General features: G+C 47.2%; 1 protein-coding gene across 1 annotated transcript in view; it reads left to right on the forward strand.

The window, feature by feature from the left end:
* The first annotated feature begins 9,067 nt into the window (after window positions 1-9,067).
* Window positions 9,068-20,379, forward strand: part of Vwf (von Willebrand factor) — a 143,387-nt gene continuing 132,075 nt past the window's right edge. The window contains exons 1-5 of the mRNA XM_004643560.2: window positions 9,068-9,292; window positions 9,627-9,681; window positions 11,095-11,259; window positions 18,676-18,778; window positions 19,019-19,227. Of these exons, the coding sequence (XP_004643617.2) occupies window positions 9,161-9,292; window positions 9,627-9,681; window positions 11,095-11,259; window positions 18,676-18,778; window positions 19,019-19,227 (664 nt within the window). The 5' untranslated portion in view covers window positions 9,068-9,160. The remainder of the gene's footprint in view (window positions 9,293-9,626; window positions 9,682-11,094; window positions 11,260-18,675; window positions 18,779-19,018; window positions 19,228-20,379) is intronic.

Below are 20,379 nucleotides of genomic sequence, written 5' to 3' on the forward strand. Positions count from 1 at the left end.
AAAGAAAGAAAGAAAGAAAGAAAATGGTGCTTGTGGTGACCCCTGACTGGGGGAACTGTGGATGGGAGGTGTGGGAGCCAGCTGTTACCGTTCTGGCCAATACACAGATAAGCAGGTGGTAAGGAGGAAAAGCACTTTGGCTCACAGCAGCAGAGGCTTCAGCCTGTGGCTGGTTGGCTCTGAAGTCCCAGAGCCTGTGATTCTGATGATCAGTCATCTCCCCAAGATCTCAGCTCTGCGGGAACACCTGGGCCCTGGCAGGTGCTCACCACATGACCAGCCCTCCTTTAGGGGAGAGGGATTATGCAGTGGGGGTAGAAGCTTTTGGACTGGGTTGGGGAGGCACATCTGAGCTGAGCACAGGAAAGACCTGTGGAGCAACATCGAGGGACCCTGAGCAGACATCCTGGGCACGTGGTGGGGGTCAGGAAGAACAAGTGAGGCCCTGACTCCGGGGCTGGTGGCCAGAAGAGGAGGCCTTTAGGCGGCCAGTGAGAGAAAGGCAGATGAGGGGTGTGGTTTGCCTGCTGCCTGCACTGTGGTGGCCCTTCCTGGCCCCACATCTGCCCAGTTTCCACTTCCTTGGTGATCGGGCAGCTGAAGCTGGGGCTCTCCAGGCAGCTTGTGTCTGGCCCAGAGGCCATGCCTGGGAGGCATGGAAGTTGTTGGACCGCAGGTCTTTACCTGAGCCCTGTGGGGTGGGGGTAGAATGGAGACATGAGGTTCTCAACCTTGGTTACTGAGGACCCTGGAGCCCTCCTGTCTAAGAAGACTGGTTTTGATATCAAGAAATGAAAAGGTTTGTGTACTAGGATACATATTCTTCACAGTGGATTGGAAGACAAGTAATTAAATCTTTTATAATATCTTTAGAAGTTTGTCCAAGATACAGGACAGATTTTCCTTGGGGAGGGAACTGAGGATTATTTGGGAGACCAGCTATCCCAGTTGCTGAGAGCTGTTTGATCTTAGGCCATGAAACGCTCCCAGTCTGGGCAAAAGGGGGGGTGTGGCTGGACATCTAATCCCAAGGAAGGAGAGTTTCCTGTTCACCAGGGCTCTCTTTGCACACTCTGTTTTGCACCTGTTATCCAGCCCCCTAAAAACAACACCAGAAGTCCCCAAACTCCTGAACACCCCCAAAACAACAGACCCAAACCACTATGAATAAATGAATGAATACACAAATAAATATTAAAGGTAAATGAGGAACTGAGAAGAATATTCACTAAATAATGTCAGCAAAAAAGAATAAAAGTCATTCAAGAGCATTTACAAATCAATAGAAGAGACAAGCAAGCTTGTTGGTTGAATATGAGTTGTCATTTTGAGTAAGAAATCCATGAGAGAGGGCTGGGGAGATAGCTCGGTGGTGTAAGTGCCTGCCTGGCAAGCACAAGGATCTGGCTTTGATCCCCGGTACCACATCTATGCTGGCCCTTGGTGCTGTGCTGCCTACTGAAACCAGGCATGGTGGCACACATCTGTAATCCCAGTGCTGGGAGGCTGAGACAGGAGGATCACTGTGAGTCTGAGCTGTGTAGTGAGAGCCTGTATCACATAAATAAATACATGATGAAAGAAATCTACAAGAGAAGAAATATAGCTGTGCGCTATTGGAGTATGCTCTGGCAGTAAGCCAAGGAATAAATATTAAAACAATGTTACTTCACAACAGTTTTTCCCAGTTATATCATTAAATTAAGAAACAATGAAAGGACAAATTTATACCCTTGTTGGCAGGATATGTAAGTCTTAACAGTTTTTGTGACCTTTGATCCAGCGTTTTCTCTCCCTTCTTGGAATTTCTTGTTGAAGGAAATAGGCTGTGTGGATGGAGATTTACGTACAGGATGCTGGTCACTCTGCTACTTGTAAGGCCAAAGCCAAATCCCAAGTCACTGGCTTTGGGACTTTATCTTATAAGTGAAAATCGAACCATGAAGAGACCTAGACAGGGCAAAATAAAAATACTCATATTGTAGCCCACCGAGTTCCATTGTAGCGTTGTGCAACATTTGCTTCATATTTTTTTTCCCTGTGGCTGGCTCAGCCTGCTTTGGGGCTGGGGCTGGTGAGGCACGTGGTGCTGGGGATCAAACCTCGGTCTCTGTGGTTGCTTAAGTTTGCCTAAGCAGGTGCTTTAGAGCACTGAGTTATCTCGCTGGCCCCTGCTTCATATTTTTGAAATTATTAAATAAATAAAACATATATGGAGAGCACAATCCCTCTGTGCTGCCCTGAGCCTGTCTCCCTCTTCCTGCCCAGAGGTAACCACTACCTCAAGTGTAGTGATTAGCACATCATCCACCATCTGCGCATACTTTCACTGTAATTAAACATATTTATAAACAATAATGTGAGCTTCTATTTTACATAGTCTTTAATTTTACATCAATGATACCACATTGTACCTGTCCTCGGGTAGTTTCTCTCATTTTTGCTTACCATTACTGTGGGAGAGCTAGCTATATTGGAGCTGGTAGCCTGGATGTTTCTTAACTGATACCTGGAGCTGTACCTCACAGGATAAATGTAGCACAACTCATGTCTTCTGTGCAAGTATATTTAGGTTGATTGTTTACAAATCTTTGGTGTGGACTTCACTTTATTGAGCACTCTGTGCCTGGGTGAGAGCTCCTGGAGGGGCTAAGCTGAGGAGGGAATATGTGGGGAGTGGGGAACGAGGACAGGAGGAACGGAGGGTGCAGTGGAGGGCTATGGAAAGCCCAGGCTTAAGTTTTGTAGGTGGTCGCACATTTTCTCCCAAATGATTCCACACCTGTTCTAGCAGCAGAGCTTAGGAACCCTAACTGCTCCACATCCTTCCCTTCTCGGGAGGAGGCCAACTGTGGTTTTGTTTTTGACTTGCCTGGTGACCAGTGAGGTTTTCATACATTTGCTGGCCAAATGGGTTTCTTTTTCTGAGGATGGCCTTTTCATATCATTGTTCATTGTCACTGGATTGAGGTCTATTTTTTATTAACAGTTTAGCATTTGGATTTGTTTTTATTATTCTTTTAAAAAAATTTTGACGGAACTGGGGATTGAACTCAGGCCATTGTGCTTGCCAGGGAAGCGCTTATTCCACTGAGCCATCTCCCTGGCTCCTGTTTTTATTATTTGTGATCTCAGGATTTCTATGTGGATTTTAGGGACAGTCAGCTTGTCCAAATAGAGGAAAGATCTGTCAGATATTAACTGGTATTGCGTTTAATTTCTAGATTAACTTAAAGATACTTGGCATCTTCACAATATTGTGACTTAGTAACAGGAACACTGTTTCTTCACTGCGTTTTTGTTTGTGTTTTGTGTAAAAATTTATAATTTATGCTTAATATTATTGTATACATGTCATACTATTTATTCTCCTCAGTAATTGTTCTTTTACTAATAGCATCATTTTACAGATTGATGTTCTGGGCTGGGGGTGTAGCTCACTGGTAAAGTACACCTGACCAGCATGTGTGACACCTGGGTTCATGCTGGAAAACAAAGTATTCAGTGCCACCTTTCCTCCTTTTTCACCTGAGGCCTTGGTGTCTGGGTCAGTGTGGATCAACAGGGATGACACTGAACATCCTGGTCCTGTTTTGTTTTTTACAAGAGAATGTTTTGCATTTTACCCTGTGCAAAGTTGGCTTTATTGCTCAGGGTCAGGCTATTCTTTTCTCTTTGTATGCTACCAAAATGTTTTTGTTAGCTTTTTTAAAAAAAATAAATGGATGCTGTGGCTTTTATCCAAAACCTTTTCTTCTTTGCATTATAATTGTCATTAAAAAAAATCATTTGTTTATTTATTTGCAGTGCTGGGGATGGAAACAGGGCCTAGCCCTGCCCTGAGCTTCACATCCAGCCTTGAATTAGTCATCCTTCAAAAAATAAACTCTAAGTGGCCAGGCACGGTGGTGCACATCTGTAATCCCAGCACTCTGGAGGCTGAGATGGGAGGATTGCTGGGAGTTTGAGGCCAGTGTGGGTCACAGAGTGAGTTTAAGAACAGCCTGAAGTGCACAGTGATATCCTATCTCAGAAACAAAAACACAAAACCTATAAGCTTATGTTGTTATCTAGAGTTATGTCTTCCTGATGCATTGAAAATTTTATCACCTTATCTGCTTTTTTTTTTTGGTGGAACCAGGGATTGAACTCAAGTCCTTGCGCTTGCCAGGGAAGCGCTTATTCCGCTGAGCCATCTCCCTGGCCCCTCCCTTTTTTTTTTTTTTTTTAAATGTATTTAGGACAGGATCTACAGGGTCTACAAGGTCTCACTGTGTAGATTGGACTCGTAGTGATTCTCCTGTTTTCATTCTCCCAAATGTGGGGGTTACAGGCGCAGGCCTCAATCACAGGCCTCAATCGCAGGCCTCTCAGCATGCCCTGGGGGCAGGGCAGGCACTGCAGGCCAGTGATTGAACCCCAGCTGGCTGCTGGGCTCTGCCTAAGCAGGTGCTTTAGATATCTGAGCTATCTGGCTGGCCCTACTTTATTGTTAATATTGATGTTTATCTTAAATTCTGATTTATGTAATACTAGTGTAGTAAACTTATCTTTCCCTTGTAGTCTTTGTGTCTTTGCATTTTAGACATGTCTGTTGAACATAGTTAACTTATTTTAATATTGATTACAGTAACTGTGACTTGAACATTATTAGATTATTAGGTAATTCTTTCTGATTTTTTAAATTGATCTCTTTGGGTTTATCATTATTTTATTTTACGCTATTTGTCCTATTTCTCCCCATTTTTATCCTAGACCTATGTAGTTCTCTTTATTTCCTGTTTCCCCAGAAAACCTATGTTTAAGTTTATTTAAATATTCTTTCTTAAAGTTTTACTATGCAGTCTTGCGTTAAAAAGTCTATGGTTGTTATCTATTTATTTCTTTTGTGGACTATTAGGACATTACTATGTACATCTTTATATCCATTACTGCCTACTGCCTGCTTATCATCAGTGCTACTGCTATCTGGTATTTTGGTTCCATCTTATTTTAACTCTAATTTGTCATTGCTATTGCTATTGTTCTATCATTTTCATTATTGTACTGTTTTGTACCTGTTCATATTTATACCCATATTTATCAATTTCTTTGTTAACTTTTTCTTCAGGCATCTTCTGAATTTTGCTTCCTTCTTCCTGAAATACTCTCTTGAAGTAGTTCTTCCAGGAAGGACTGCTAATGGAAAATCCTTTTGTTTTCTGGGGAAAAAGAAAAAGGACAGAAAGAAAGGGAAGGACAAGGCTCTAGGTTCCCAACTCTGGGACCAGAGGCTACTCTGCCCCAGCGGCTGCTCGTACAGGGACTCTGGCTTTTCCCCTTGTCTCCCAGCGCCCGCCCGGCCCCGGGTCTGGAGCGCGATGTCGCAGGGATGGCTCTGGACCGCTCCCAGACGTACGCGTGGAAATACCCCGGCCCACCCGCCTCAGGCACGGGCAAGGCTGCAGCCTGGTTCCAACATCGCCCCGCTCTCCGCTAGGGTTAAGTGTCATACGCCCGGCTGGTGGCAGGCTGAATAAGCAACTGTTGGCGGGCTTTCCTCTCCAGTATCGCATTTCCCCCTCCCGGCCTCTGTTTCCGGCCCTCCCAAGCAATTATCTGCACAAAAGCACTCAGCATGCGCGTCTGGGGCGCCCAGCGAGGCGGTGGAATTCTACCACCGCGGGGACGCTTTCTCTCGGCGCTCCTCCTCCTCCTGCCTAGATCTGCACTTGCCTCTCTTTCTTTTAATCTCCTTATTTCTTTGAGTAAATCGTTGAATTTATTTTCAAAACAGTTTTCTCCAAAAATATGTTTTAAATTCAACTTTTTCAATGAATTTACTGTAAATTTTCTAAAATTTATTTTTTTCTAATTTTTAAAAATTCTTTTAAGTTTTCCTGTTATTTCCAGTTCTTGTATTTTAGTTTGTTATAGTTTTTTTTTTTTTTTTTTCTCGGAAACAGGGATTGAACTCAGACCCTTGTGCTTGCCAGGGAAGCGCTTATTCCACTGAGCCATCTCCCCAGCCCCTTGTTATAGTTTTTGACAGTTTTTTCTTTTATCATTTTATTACTTGAATTCTTAATTGTTTTTTTGTTGTGACTCCCTATTCTTGCTCATGATAAACTGCTTCTTCCTAAATGTCTTAAAATTTGCAGTTTAATCCACCTTCAAGACAACTTTTTATGGGGTATCGTGTATGATCTGAGAATAAAGTTTGTTTTTTCATTTACATTTGTGTTCATTTGTGAGACTCTCTGGATCTCTTGCTGTACTTTGGAAAGAAACAGTGGCAAGACAGGAAGAAAAGATAGACAAGAAGACAAGAGCTGTGTCAATTGGTGGCCCACTGCCTGACTGGCAAGACCCTCCAGAACAACAGTGGGGGCATTGATTTATAACTTTGCAAAGTTAGTATCAGTGATACAGGTTGCCTGGTAACTAATAGCTGACATTAACCAGGCAGGATGCTTTTCTCAGGACTGCCGTAGGTGCTGAGACCTGGTCCTGCTCTCACACATGGGACCAATTTCCAGCTGCAGCAGCTCCCAACACTCATTTCTGTCAGGAACTCTGGTCACTAAAGGTGTATCCCTTGCTCAGTCTGGGGGGCTCCTGACAGTGTAGTAACTTCATTTTGACCTCCGAACCCACATGTAACCTGGACTACGTGCACTATAGAAAGACTTAATTTTCCTACCCTCAAAACTGTTGGAGGTGCATAAGACTTCTTATAAGCTGTTCTGTGGATGGATTCCTTTTCTTAGTCTGTTTTCTCCCTTCAAGAGTTTCAGCTCTGTGTAGGGCTCTCAGCACCAGGTCAGGCCTAAAGCCTCATTTCCTGTCCCGGGATATCCAGCCAGCAGCCTGGAGGGTCCAGCTAAGCCCTGGACGCCTGCACTGCCGTGTGCTGGGTCAGGTCCTTGGTGATTGTTTTTTTGGTAGTGCAGTGAAGAGATAGAAAAGATAAAAGAAGCCTTTATTAACTCCAATGACAAGGAGAGGATTCAGGGCAGATGGGTCAGGTGGATCCTCTGGCCTGAGACAAAGAAAGCTGAGGCTTTTATTTACTAGGGGTGGAGTCTGAGGGGGATATTTAGATATACCTGAGGAGCTGATTGGGGCCTTCCCTGAGGTGGCGGGAAAGGTGCAAGGAAACTGTACCCTGGGCTGGATTGGAGAAGAAGGGGGAGAGGTCGTCTCTGGGAAGATAAACTGTTGTTTTAAGGGCTTTAGTCATATTAGATAACCACCATAATAATTTAGCAATTTATGCTAGAGCCAGAACCTATCATTTTGGAGATACAGTATTCCTTCGCTCCAAGCTCAGCTATTGTTATATTTAGTGCCGTATTTCTGGGTATACTTTTAATGAGAAAATTTTCAGAGTTTGTCACTTTTTTTTTTTTTTTTTTTTTTAAGAGATGGAGGTGGACACCCTCCTGTGCCTTTTCTACCTTGTGCTAATCTGCTACTTCTGCCATCCCATCCCCCACCTTGACAATGGATGTGTGGAAGGGAGAAGTGGGACTAAGGGCTCCTCAGAGTCTCACACAAGAGGCATCATGTGAGAGGCAGTAAAGTGGGCCTCGCTCCCTCCATGCTGAGTGCCTAGCCTACCTGAACTAGAGCCAGGGGCCTTGCCGCCAGCTGGGTACTTCCTGCCTTCTCCCCTCACCTCTCTTTTTGTCAGTAATCTCTTTTTAGCAAGAATTAATTTGGCAGATGGTGCTGAGAACTAAGTTTTGGGGCATGGGAATTTAGAGAGTGTGAATATATATATATATATATATATATATACATATATATGTATATATATGGTGCATGCATGTACATGTATGTGTGTATATGCATGTGTGCAAGTGTATGTGTACATCTATGTGTACAAGGTTAAGGAGGAGTCAGGGGAGTGGAAATGAGGTGGAAGAGTCTGTGGAGGGCTGAGGATGCAGCTCACTTGCCTAGTATGTGCACAGCCCTGGGTTCACTTGCCTAGTATGTACACAGCGCTGGGTTTAGTTACCAGGAGGGGTGGAGGGGAGGACAGGAGAGAACAGAGAGGAGAGGGAGAGAGAGGGAGAGAGAGGAAGAAAAAGAAGGAGGAGGACAGGGCAGGGGAGGGGAGAGAGAGAGAAGGGTGGAGAGAGAGAGAGAGAGAGAGAGAGAGAGAGAGAGAGAGAGTAGAATCAAACCATCACTTCCATTCCCATCATTTTATGAAGGCCTGCTCTCCTGACTAGGGTCCTCGTCTTTATCCTGCCCCTTGAATGTTGGCCACAGACTAAATGGACTGTTCTGAGAGAGACTGGGCCATAGCGGGAATGGGCAAGAAGTGTTAATTCACTTCTCTTCCCTTCCTGGCAGCTACATTGGCTCAAGTTGAAATGTTTTTCAAAATTTCCTGGACTCCAGCTAGATCTAGAAGCCATGTTTATCTAACCAGGTCCCTCCTTGTCCTGACCAGTCTGCCCTGGTAAAGCAACATGCCTGGCCACAAACTCCTATAATCTGGATGGCATCTGGGAGTCTCAAAGCCAAGGACCTTGCCCTGGGCTGTAGGGTTGGGGATATTTTCTTTGGGGAGGTCAAGGCAGCTCATTAAGGAGGATGTCTCTTTCCTAGCTGTTCAAAGCCTTATCAGCCTAGAGGTGTTTCTAATACCATTTCCTGCCATTGTTTCCCTAGGTAATTAAGGGGAGGCCAGCTGCTCTGTTGGGCAGTTCACAGCTAGTGTGGTAGGGAAGAGGGGGTGGCTGGTCAGTGTTATAACTTGGGCTTTATCGCCCCCTCTGTGGGGACTCCAGGGCCCCTGGGATACTTCATAGCCAGACAGTCCACAGCTGTGGCAGTCCAGCCAGCCTCAGCAGTTGCTGGGAGCATGGCCTAGAGTGGTGACACCACCAGGCAGTGGCTGGGCTTCCCAAGGGACCTTGGAGATACCCGAAGCTTCCATTTGCAAGGAAGGTGCGGCCTTTGGAAGGAGGGTTGGCGCTGAGCTGGGAGGAGGATGCCGGCTGAGCCCGCCCTGGTTTGGGGCTGTGAGCTGGGTCTAGGCTCCATCCCTGGGCTAGAAGGGGTTTGCTTAAGGGGCCACTTAAAGCCCGGGCAGTCTGAACACCTCTTCCTTTCCTCTCTCTTGGGAGCCTGTTCTGCTTCCTAATGGTTTTCCTGCACAGCTATGCTTCATGCAGAAGAGACTGGCATGAGCTCAGCTCTCTCTTCTTGGGTCTTGCTGGGGGCAGATGGCAACAGCAAAAGCGGTGAGCAGCAAAAGTCCCAGACAGTTCCTGCTCCCCAGGTTGCTGCCAAGGTGGAGGGACCTGGGGGCACCTCTGTTCCTGGCCACTGCAGGGATGTGGGGATGAAAGAGGTCGGGCTGGCAGGGAGGAATGGAGGGGCAGGTGGAGGGTCCCCGCCTTGGCCCTGGCTCCGGTCTGGGGAAGGGTGTCCTGGATGTGGCTTACAGGAATTGTTACCCTAGCACTGACCAGGGACAGTTCTTGGGATTGGCAACCCAAGTGAGAAATGGGAGGCCATGAGGGGACAATCCTTTCTCTCGCTTCACGCAGATGTTTTGTTTAACATATGCCAGCAGGCCCATCCGGGCAGGAAGGAACAGCTTGTTTTTCTTTCACTCCCTGCAGATGGCGCCTGCCAGGCTTGCCACGGTGCTGCTTGCTGTGGTCCTCACCTGGCCAGGTAGGTGCCAAAATGCTGTTCCTCACGCCTGCCCCAGGGTCACTGGAGCAGACCCTTCCCAAGCACCAGCGATGAATGTGTCTGGGGCTCACCGGGAGAGGTCTTCTCGAGTCATTTGTTGTCTCCTGTGAGGTGTTCCTGTCCTCTGGCACACATACCCCAGAGGGCTGGTGTTTGCAATGCCTTCTCTTACTGGAGTAGAAAAGACAAAGGGGCACAAAACTAACCGATGTGATAGGGGTACAGGGTGGGCAAGATGAAATTTAATGTCAGATAAGTTATTAATCTGAGAGGGCGTTGAAGAGATCATCCAATCAGAGTTCCATGAAGAGCCTGAAGAGGGTCAGAGAGGAGAAATGGTTGCTTAAAAGTCATGCAGAGCCCAAGTCAGTTCCCCGGGCTGCAGGCCAGCTCTCTTTCCACTCTGTCGTGTTGTATGCCTTCCCTCTCTGCAGTTCTGAATTTGTGAATGGCAGCGAGGACTTAGCCGCTGGGCCTGCCCCTGTGTAGACCCTGTGGGTCAGCAGCATGAGGCCCCCTGTCCGCAGTCTGTGTAGGGAGAAATGTATATCTGTCACACTTGCCACTGGGGGGGTGGGCGGTGTGCCAGTGGAAATTTACTGCTGCAGTTCTCCATGTGTACACACACACACACTCGCGTGCGCACACACACACACACACACACACACACATGCACATATGCACGTAGGCACCCACACATAAAGAGTTAGCACTGGCAGCAGTTAGCACTTCATAACCACAGTGACACACACACTGTCCAGTCTATCTAAAATGTAATCCTCTCAAGATATACTAGTAGATTTATGTACAAAGATATCCATTGAAATCTATTTATAATAGTAAAAATTTTGAGAAGATGTCAGGAACTGAACAATGGGAAGTGATACTGTATATAGCCATAAGATATGATGTGGCCACTAAAAATCAGTTTACTATGCATATATATACATATATACATAAATAAATATATAGAGACATGATGAATTGTTTACAGTTTACTGAGAAACAAATAGAGGTCATATGTGGGTTGCACAGGGTGATCGCCAGTTTGTAAAAATCCATAACTGTACGTACCTTAACTAGAAAGTAGTGAGGTATGAAGTGTGCTTACTGCTGAACGTTGGGTCAGGGATGAATTCACCTTGTACTTTGTTCTCCACTCTCCAGGTTTTCTATTATGGCTGCTGTTAACGTTTTAGTCAGTAAGGAATGCCTTTAACATGAGTAGATTTCTGGAGCACCTGAGAGGCGGTGCACAGCTGCTCTGAGCCCTGACTGGCCTCTGGGGCTGGAAGCAGTCGCTGCCGTCCTGTGTGTGATGGGACATGGCTCCCCGTGGGTCAGGGCTTTGGCTGGTGGTCCCGGCAGTGCTCACGCACTCTTCCTTCCCAGGGACACTTTGCTCTGAAAGGACGCTGGACAGGCCATCGATGGGCCGGTGCAGCCTCTTTGGAAGTGACTTCATCAACACCTTTGACGAGAACATGTACAGCTTCGCCGGAGACTGCAGTTACCTCTTGGCAGGGGACTGCCAGAAACACTCCTTCTCCATTCTGGGTGAGTCCTGCTGCCGAGGGAGCTCTCGCAGCCCTGTTGTGGGCCAGGCCCAGCTCTCGCTGCACATCTTAGCTTGGAGGTTGCTGCTGAGAAAGTGGAGGGCAGCGGCCTTTCAATGAAGCTTCCCCAGGCTTTGTCTCCACCAGAGCCTGCTGGATTGCAGAGAGCATTTCTGCTTCCCCAGTGGTCTCATTCACTGCTCTTGACCCAGGCTGCATGCCTGGAGCTCCAAAGCATCAAGAAAAATGGTGATCTCATTTGCCCTGGCCTGTGAACCCAGCCACGCAGGAGGTCAAGGCAGGAGGTCACAAGTTCAAGCCCAGCTTGGGCAAAGGAGCAAGAATGTCTCACAATACAGTAGAAAAAGGGCTGGAGATGTAGCTGAATGGTAGAGCACTTAATCTAGCCTGCGCCAAGCCCTGGGGTTAATCTCCAGCACTGGCAAAACCAGAAACAAAACAAAAAACCAACCCAAACCATATCAAAACAAAGAACAACAAAACATCTCCCAGGACCTTTGGAACACATAAAGCTCCCAGAAACAGGAAAGGGTCATCATTTTCTTGGGGGCTTGTAGAGTTCAGAATATCCAGCTTATGTTGAACAAATTCTGCGTTACCAGAAAAGGTGCTGGTACCTTACAGGTATTGTTCCCATACCCAACAACAGCTCTGTGTTATAGGTATAGTCACCTCTGTTTTATAGAGGAAGAAACAAGACCCAAAGAGGTTGTATAATCCCCCAAGACCTGGTAGGTAATAAAAGGAGGGCCTGCACCTTAGCTCTCAGCTTTTCAGTTTGAAGGACATTTCCTTTATACTAAGAGGAAGAGCACAGCCCCAGGCCTGGCGTCGGACCTGTGGTTCGGTGAGTGTCACACTCTAAGTCAATCAGCTTTGGTGTGTGAGGAGGTTGGTATAGAACCCAGTGAAGGGCTCTCCTCTGCTCTGGGGAGCTGAGGCAGCAATGGCCAGAGCCATGCGGTGAAAGAAAAATTCCATGGTACCTGTTAAACAGGTTAAAAGACCCGTGTGTTCATGAGGGACCAGGGACCGATACAGCAGGGAGGGAAGGACAGCTCAGCTGCAAATGCAAGGGAAAGTAGAATCTAGAGCCCAAGAAGGGGGCGAGTCAGAGATGGAAAACTACAAGAGGGCTCACCAGCACAAGGCAGTAGCCTACTAATGTCAAGCCCCATGACGAAAGGTTCTGGTTGGAGTACTGGCAACTGAACCATTTTTCAAGGATGGGTTTTCTTCTTTTTTTTCTAAACAAACCCAATAGGATTCTTGCTGAAACTCAACTAAGAAAGCCAAGGACAGAGCCTTGGAAAAGAGGGCTCACAGGAGCCTCATGCAAGGTTGACCAAAGATAGAGTCTCTGGCAGCACCCAGGGTCTTGTGTGCACACAGGCTGCAGAGCGTTTGGGGTTGTTGTCCCAACAGGCAAGGCGGGATCCAGGCAGGGTCTCTGCCTGCGTGTGCTGTCTAGGAGCTCACAGTGGTGACTGTGGCTGTGGCCATGAGCGTCTGCTGTTTAGCTTTTCCCTCTGCCGTCTGTCCTGCTTTTGCCGAGCAGCTTGTGAGGGCAGGGCCTCAGGTCTCATTGTTCTTCTGCCTTGATAGGAGCCCCTAAAGGGCAAAGGTGGCGTTTTGCTCATCTTTGTTTTTTGGTGCTGCTATAGCTCCCTCAGACCTTTGATGTGTTAAAAAATGGCATTTATGGGAAGAGTGGCAGTCAAGGAACTGTGGTGTGGGGAGGGCTTTGCTTGGGTAGAGAGGACAGGGGAGGAGATTCCATGTTCCAGGCAGCAGGGACAGTGTGTGCAAGGAACACGAGGCTAGAAGAAGTGTGTTCTTATGGGGAGCTGGGAGCATGGGGTGTGTGTGTGTGTGTGTGTGTGTGTGTGTACGTGTGCAGGCTGAGCTGGTGTCAGGACTACTGGCATGGCTGCCTCAACCAGATTGTGAGGCTCTGCTCCCAGACCCTAGATATCTGCCTCAGTAGAGCTGGGCTGCAGCCTGAGAGTTTCTTTATCTCTAACAATTGCCCAGCTGCTGCTGCTGCTGACACAGCTGGCCAGGGGACCAAGCTTTGAGAAGCATGGGGCTGGAACATAGTGCATTATATGGTGGAGCTGAAATGCGGGTCATGATGTACCCTCTCCTGCCACCTGCTCAGGGTTGCACCAGAGCCCTGGTCTCTGCCATCTCTAGGGGTTTTGGTCAAACAACTCGATGTGTTCCCCAATGGCTTGTGGCAGTTTTCTGGGAAGATATTGGTCTGTACTAGACTCTGGGTCAAATGCATTTGAAAGTGGAGTGGTTTCATTTCCACCAAGTATTGTTCTGTTAGTATCAGAGAGACTGGGCAGTTGTGTTCTTCTGGGACTGGTGCTGATGCAGGAGGTGTGAGGGGGTATATATTACAGGAGGAACAATCCATGGAGGTCATAAAGGTGTTTTAATTGGGGGACCAGAGTCCTGGGGTTAAGGGAAGGAACCCAGAACTTTGACCCTGTAGTTTTGGCTCACAGGATGATGTGAACAATGACATCTGGCTTCCTCCATCCTATTGTGCAAATAGTTCACATTCCTCTGCCTGCTGGCCAGGGGAAGGTGTCTATATCTGTCCTTGAAGGCCACCTGGTACAAAGGGGGTGGCCTTGATTTCAGCCTTTAGTCAGGTAGCTCCAGGGCCCCAAGCCCAGACTAGATGTCCTTTAGTCAGCACTGGTTCAGAGAGACCCACAGAGCCCTGGATACTCTTGCTTCGCAAAAGTGAAGCCTACTTTTCCTGAGCCACTACTGTAGGATCCGGCTCATAGGACGGGCTGGGAAGGCCAGGGGCAACCGAGGCCTGCCGAGTCACCCTGCAGTGTGCCACTGACCCGTGGGCCTCCGCTCTGGAGTGGTCATTGGGCTGTGCGTTAAGAGCAGAACTCTTCCCCTGGGTCCTCTGAGTTCCAGTGGAGGACAGGGTGTTTGTTAGAAGTGCCGATCAGGTCCACACTAAAGCCAGAGAGAGCCCTCGGGTCTGGTCCTGCTTCCAGCTGCCCACCTACTTCTGCAGCTGCAGGATGTCGCTGGCTCTGATGCAGGTGCTGGGGCTGACCATGCACTTAATGTATCATCACAGAGTTTGAGGCCAGGCAAGGTTTAGGGCAGCCTGACTGATTAATCCCTTCCCTCAGCCGACAGCCTGCAGTTACAGGAAATGCTAACCTGGAGGTCTCTGGGGTGTGGGATCCCTGGACTCCCCTGGCTTGTGTCCCCAAGGACCCCATGTCATCTACAGCAAGAGTGCACAAAGAGAGTGACACGGAGGGTTGATTTGCCAATCAGCTTTAGTGGCTTGTGAGCTGTAGTTAGTTCTAGGTTGCCCTGTTGGGTAGTTCTGTGTTGCAAAAGGAAATCTTGGCTCAGAGCCTAAAAACCCAGCATGCCAGTGTAAACCAGCAGTTCTAAGGCCAAGTGAGTGCCCCTGCCCTCATCTGGCAGCACAGGTGGGGGGGTGAATGCTATTGGCACCTAGTGGGCAGGGGCCAAGGGGCCACTAATGACCCCACTGTGTACAGGATGGCTGGTTTCCCAACCAGGAAGCATCTGGCTTCAGATGTCGGTCCTGGAGAGATGATGCGATCCATTGTAAACTCAGGCCCCAGTTTCTCCATCTGTAAAATGGAGCCAGTCTCAGCGAGTGTTTTCCACACTGAGCCAGCGCCCTGGGTCCTGTTGATCCACCCAAAGTCCCCCTTCTTGCTTTAGATGCATTTATCCCATTGTTCTTGCCACTTTCTGAAGCCAATCCCCAAGTCTCGTGTCTCATGAGAGTCTTGAAATGCCCTGTAGTGGCTCCTGGGAGTCCTGAATGGATTCAACATGCTTATCTTTTGTGGTCAGTTTGATTTTGGGGAAGACCCAGCAGGTGGGCAGTGCCAGGATGAATGAATAAGATGGGTGGGGAGTCGCTGTTGTGTTTTCGTCAGCCTGCTTTCTCCATCGTGTGCCTTCAGCGGCAGTGTGAGTTGCATTTTTGATCACACAGAGACACAAAAGCAGACCTGCAGCCTGCTCCGCTGGCCTGAGTGCGTGCAGGGAGGGAAGAATTCGGGAGCTGTTAAAGGCAGTGTGTCCTTTACCGTGATACATTTTAAAATTTAAACATTCAGTCTATACTTTGGTCACCCTTTATAAAATAAAACAGAAAAGATGAGAAAATTTCAGAGTACATGGGAACATGGGACCTGGTAAGGGTAAACACGGGAGGAGGGGTGTGTATGTACTTGGGCAGGATGTACTCTGTGTTTTCACTGTGATTTCTGGACACAAACAACTTAAGAGCCATCTGTATAAATGGTCTCTAAGACCCTCCCCGCCTGCTACCATCAGTCTGGTTCTCTGAACTGCTGCCTTTCAAATTCCCCTTGTGGGAGTAGGCTGATGGCCCTCGCAGCCCCCTTAGGGACCACGGGCTGCATGCAGTGCTGTAGTCGCCCAAGGTCACAAGGGCATCTCTGTCTCTAGATTGCTATTTTTAAAAATTAATTTTATTGAGAAAAAAATAGCAATGAGACAGTTTCAAAACAGGTTAGTAGGACAGTTACAGTAATTAACACATTGCATATTGTCTTTGCTATTTGTTTTGACATTGGGCCTTGCTGTGTGGTCCGTGCTGGCCTTATACTCACAGTGATCCTCATGCCTCAGCTTTCTGAGTGCTAAGGTTGTGGGTATGTACCACCATGCTGGGCTGATTGCTACTTCTGATTCACCTCTGGGTGGGTAGGTGGGTGGCTGGTTATCATGGCTGAAGCCATCCCCATGTCTTGACTTCCTGCAGTGGGTGCAGATGGGGCATCCCCTCCCCCATGGGCTCACTTGGGCTTAGCTCTGGGCTCTGCTCGCTTGCTGGCTGCCTCCTGAACTCATTAATGCTGGTCCCTCCTGGGGCCACTAAGAGCAAACTTTTCAAGTACTCAAACCCACTCAGGCTTTGCCATCACTTACCAGCTCTGTGATGGAAGCCTGATAAGGCTGTTGCTTCCCCTCTCAGTGTTTTCATTTTTTCATCAGCCCATCTCTGTCTATAAAACCATCCTCTTCCTTCTCTGTTCTGGGAGACCCACTGCCTTCACTATTTACCTGAGAATGGCTAGGCTGCTCATACCTTCCTGCATAGCGTCTGGGTTCTCTTGCTGGATTTTCTGCTTCTGTTGCCTTTCTGACTTGTCCAGCTTTGTGGGCCCTGCATTTAAACCTTATAATGATAGCGACCCCCAGGCTTCCCAGTGGCATCTGAACAGCCCTGCTTCAGTGGAACAAATGATTCCTTTAGTTGATTGTCTTGAGTGTGAAGGCCTCGATCCAGAGCTGTGTGCCAATGGTGCATCCCAAGCTGTCCTGTTACCTCCTGAATACTCTTGACCAACCCTCCAGCCCAAATTTCCCTGATCAGCATGCTCATCCTCATGAGAATGAGAAATGGCAAGGAGAGGCCCACAGGGACTCCTTGCTTGTTTCTAGGTGGGAGATGACATTCTGCTGGATGACCCAGTGCAGCCCCACCTACCTGCCCTGTGAGACTGGGGCTGAAGGGAGGCTCATGCTGAAGAGGAGCAGGACTAGTGGCTGCAAGGGGCAGGGCCTTGCCCTGCGAGGGGCAGGGCCAGCAGTTTTGTACTCTTCTGGCAGGCAGGTCTCTTCCTGCCCAGTAGGTATATGGAGAGGAGGGTGCCACTGGATCCCTGCCATGGATCAGTGGACACTGGCCACTCAGGCTGGTGTGCAGTGCTTGTATTGCCCGCTTAGAAGAAGCCTAAGAAGGAACTTGCTGTTGGCACATTGCAAATGCCCAGGATCCAAGAAAACCCCAGCGGAGGGACTGTTGCCTGGCTGTTCTTTGTTTTACTATTTTAATATGGAAAAGTTCAAAGATAGAGAAAAGTTGAAGGAATACAAATGTGACATCCAACATTCCAGCATTCATGTGCTTTCTTCAATTGACCCTACAACTGATGTCTTATTGCTTGGTCTTCTTTGGTGTCTTTGTCCCTTTCCTGTCACTGGGTCAACATCCCCAACACCTAGCTCTTAGAGGAGGACAAGGTTCACTGTGGCTTATAGTTTCAGTCCACTGTCAGCAGCTCCAAGAGAGAAATTGCATGGTGGAGGAGCCTAGTGGGTGAGAAGGTGCCCAACCCGCGGCAGCAGAGAGAAGGAAGAAGCTGGGAACAAGAATGTACCCTTCTAGGATGCAGCCTGGGGCCCCCTTCCTAGCAACACGTTCAGTTATGAACTCATTCACGGGTGAATCCACGAGGAGTGTAGCCCCTCTTTGACCCAATCACCCCCCCATGTTAGAAATCTAGGGGATATCCCAGCTCTACACTATAACATAGGCTCATTTCTTGCCTTTGGAAAGTTTGTTCTACTTCTGAAGATTCGCTTGCTGTAAGGACTTTTGTCAGGGAAAATGAAGAGCACATCAGATTCCCAGGCTGAGCCAGGGATGCAAGGACAGAATTACAACAAATTCAATTGCAAGATCTCAGGAGACTCTTTTTTATTTAAGAATCAGGCAACACTTCCCTCTTTCCTCTGTAGAATGTGTGTTCTGATGGGCTGAATGGAGAAAGTTGGTTTTACAGAAAAGGGGTGAAGACAGCAGAGACAGAACAAAAGAATGAAAAGTAGGAAGGGGCTCGAGATCTAGAGCCCCAGTGGTAGAGCACCTGCCTAGCGTACATTAGGCCCTGGGTGCATCCCCAGGAAAGCACCAGCTGTGGCATCAGTTCTTTCAAAGTTCCTTTCCTGTTAAGGATAAAGCAACTTAAATACTTAAATTTGCCATCTGGGTATTTGGTATCTGTCTGTCTGTCTGTCTATCTATCTATCTATCTATCTATCTATCTATCTATCTATCTATCTATCTATCTTGTGCTGCTGAGGACTGAACCCATGGCCTTACCCAGGCCAGGCAAGGGCTCTGTCCTGCAGCTGCTCCTCTAGCCCCTAAGATGATATTTTAAGTAACACTATCCTAGAGTATCTTCTAGGAATAACTTCTGTTGTTGCTTCTGTTTGCTGCTTTACAATGTGTTCAGCTGCTACACACTTGCCTGACATTTACACCTAGATTGTAAACTCTCAGAAGCAAGTGAGCACTGTGTAAACTTTTCTTCTGCAAGATGTAAGAGAGCGTGGAAAGCTGGAGATGCAGGAGGCACTCCCATAAGTGCTTGAGGTGAACAAGAAGATGAATGCATAAGGGAGACATTTAGAGAGATGTCTGCTGCTCCACTTATTAAGTCTTTTGGGGAAGTTTTCCATTGAGATAAAAATTTGGAAGTAGCATGATTACTACATTTAGCAACGTTTATGAATAACAATAGTACTGACTCTTTTTTTCTTTCAGGGAACTTCCAAAATGGTGAGAGAGTTGGTCTCTCTGTGTATCTTGGGGAATTTTTTGATATCCATTTGTTTGTCAATGGTACAGTGGTGCGGGGGGACCAGAGGTAAGTCAGAAGCCCAGAATGCCACATTAGAAAGGACCCTGGGGATCCCCCTCTATGTTTCAGATGAAGAAGCTGGAAGTGTCCAGAGGAAGTGGGGTAGCGTGGGAGCAGGGTCTCCCCGTCACCGGGCCTAGAACCTCTGGGCCAGGGTCTGAACCCTGCACCATGGGGTTGGGGCTGGAAGGTGGGAGAAATATCCCGAAAAGAAGCCCCACTTTGAGCCTGTCTTTCATCTTCTAGAATCTCTGTGCCCTATGCCTCCAGAGGGCTGTATCTGGAGACCGAGGCTGGGTTCCACAAGCTGTCCAGTGAGGCCTACGGCTTCGCGGCCAGGATTGACAGCAGCGGCAGCTTCCAAGTCCTGCTGTCAGACAGATACTTCAACAAGACCTGTGGGCTGTGTGGTGATTTTAACATTTTTTCTGAAGATGACTTTAGGACCCAAGAAGGTAAGATTTTCTGGGATACATTTCCCTCAGGTGTGGTTTTGCTTTTCATTTCCTTTTCAAAGACCTCCACTAATATTCCTTCCCTGGCATTGAGTCCTGTCACGACCACTTCAGTTTATCTCAGTGGCCTTCATTTATCTCAATGGCTCTGGCCGATGCACACCCTGGAGTTCCTCAGATTTGACTTTGTTCAGCTTTTAATCCCCCATAGAGACTTACACATGGCACACGGGGTAAATGCTGGATGGTGTGAGTAGCTGCCCCCAAGCCCACCTGCAGTTGAGTGCTGGCATCTAGAGATCGGCTCCCCACACTATCTGAAAGGGCCAGCTTAGGTTTCTTCATGAGCAATAGAAGAAAATATGGGTGTGAACACAACTATAAATCTTCCTTTGATAACTTTAATCCTGTCAACATTTAATTGCTATGTTTCTTTGTAAAAAGCTGGAGATTTATATATGTTACCCTCTTCCTTATGACTCATCCACTGTCTGATTACAGAAATAGTTTGCTGTTTCTTTGGCTGTACTGTACCATGTTGAAAGTCAGTAAGATCAGTTTTTTTCCTTCCCTGGCACTTATTTCTCTTACTGTCTAACATGGGCACTTGAGACTATAGATTTTCCTCTAACTGCCGCAGGAGCTATCAGTTTTAATATGCAACATATTTTCATTTTTGTTTCATTCATGAATTTTCTAACTTCCATTTTGAATTATTTTTAAAACTAAAGTATGAAGGGCCAGGGAGATAGCTCAATAGAATAAGCACTTCCCTGGCAAATGCAAGGTCCTGAGTTTAATCCCCTGTACTGCAAAAAAAAAAAAAAAAAAAAAAAAAAACAAAGACAGGAACAAAAAGAAAAAAACTACAGTATGTTTAAAATATTCACAGGTTTAGAATACTTTAGGCAAACATTTTGTAAGCATACTGATTTTTAAATTAAATTAGAAATTTGTGGAGACTTGATTGGAACCTAGTACAGAGGTTGCAATTTTTCTGTGCTCATAAAAGAATATATTCTCAATTTGGTTCTAGATATGCTTGTGGAATTAATCATAGTTCACTGACATTAAATTGCAGTCACACTGAGTGCAGCCATCGCCACCATGCATCCCCAGAACTTGTTTCATTTTGAAAAACTGAAACTACTC

The sequence above is a fragment of the Octodon degus genome, unplaced genomic scaffold (assembly GCF_000260255.1).
Source record: "Octodon degus isolate 3935 unplaced genomic scaffold, OctDeg1.0 scaffold00178, whole genome shotgun sequence".
Taxonomy (NCBI): domain Eukaryota; kingdom Metazoa; phylum Chordata; class Mammalia; order Rodentia; family Octodontidae; genus Octodon; species Octodon degus.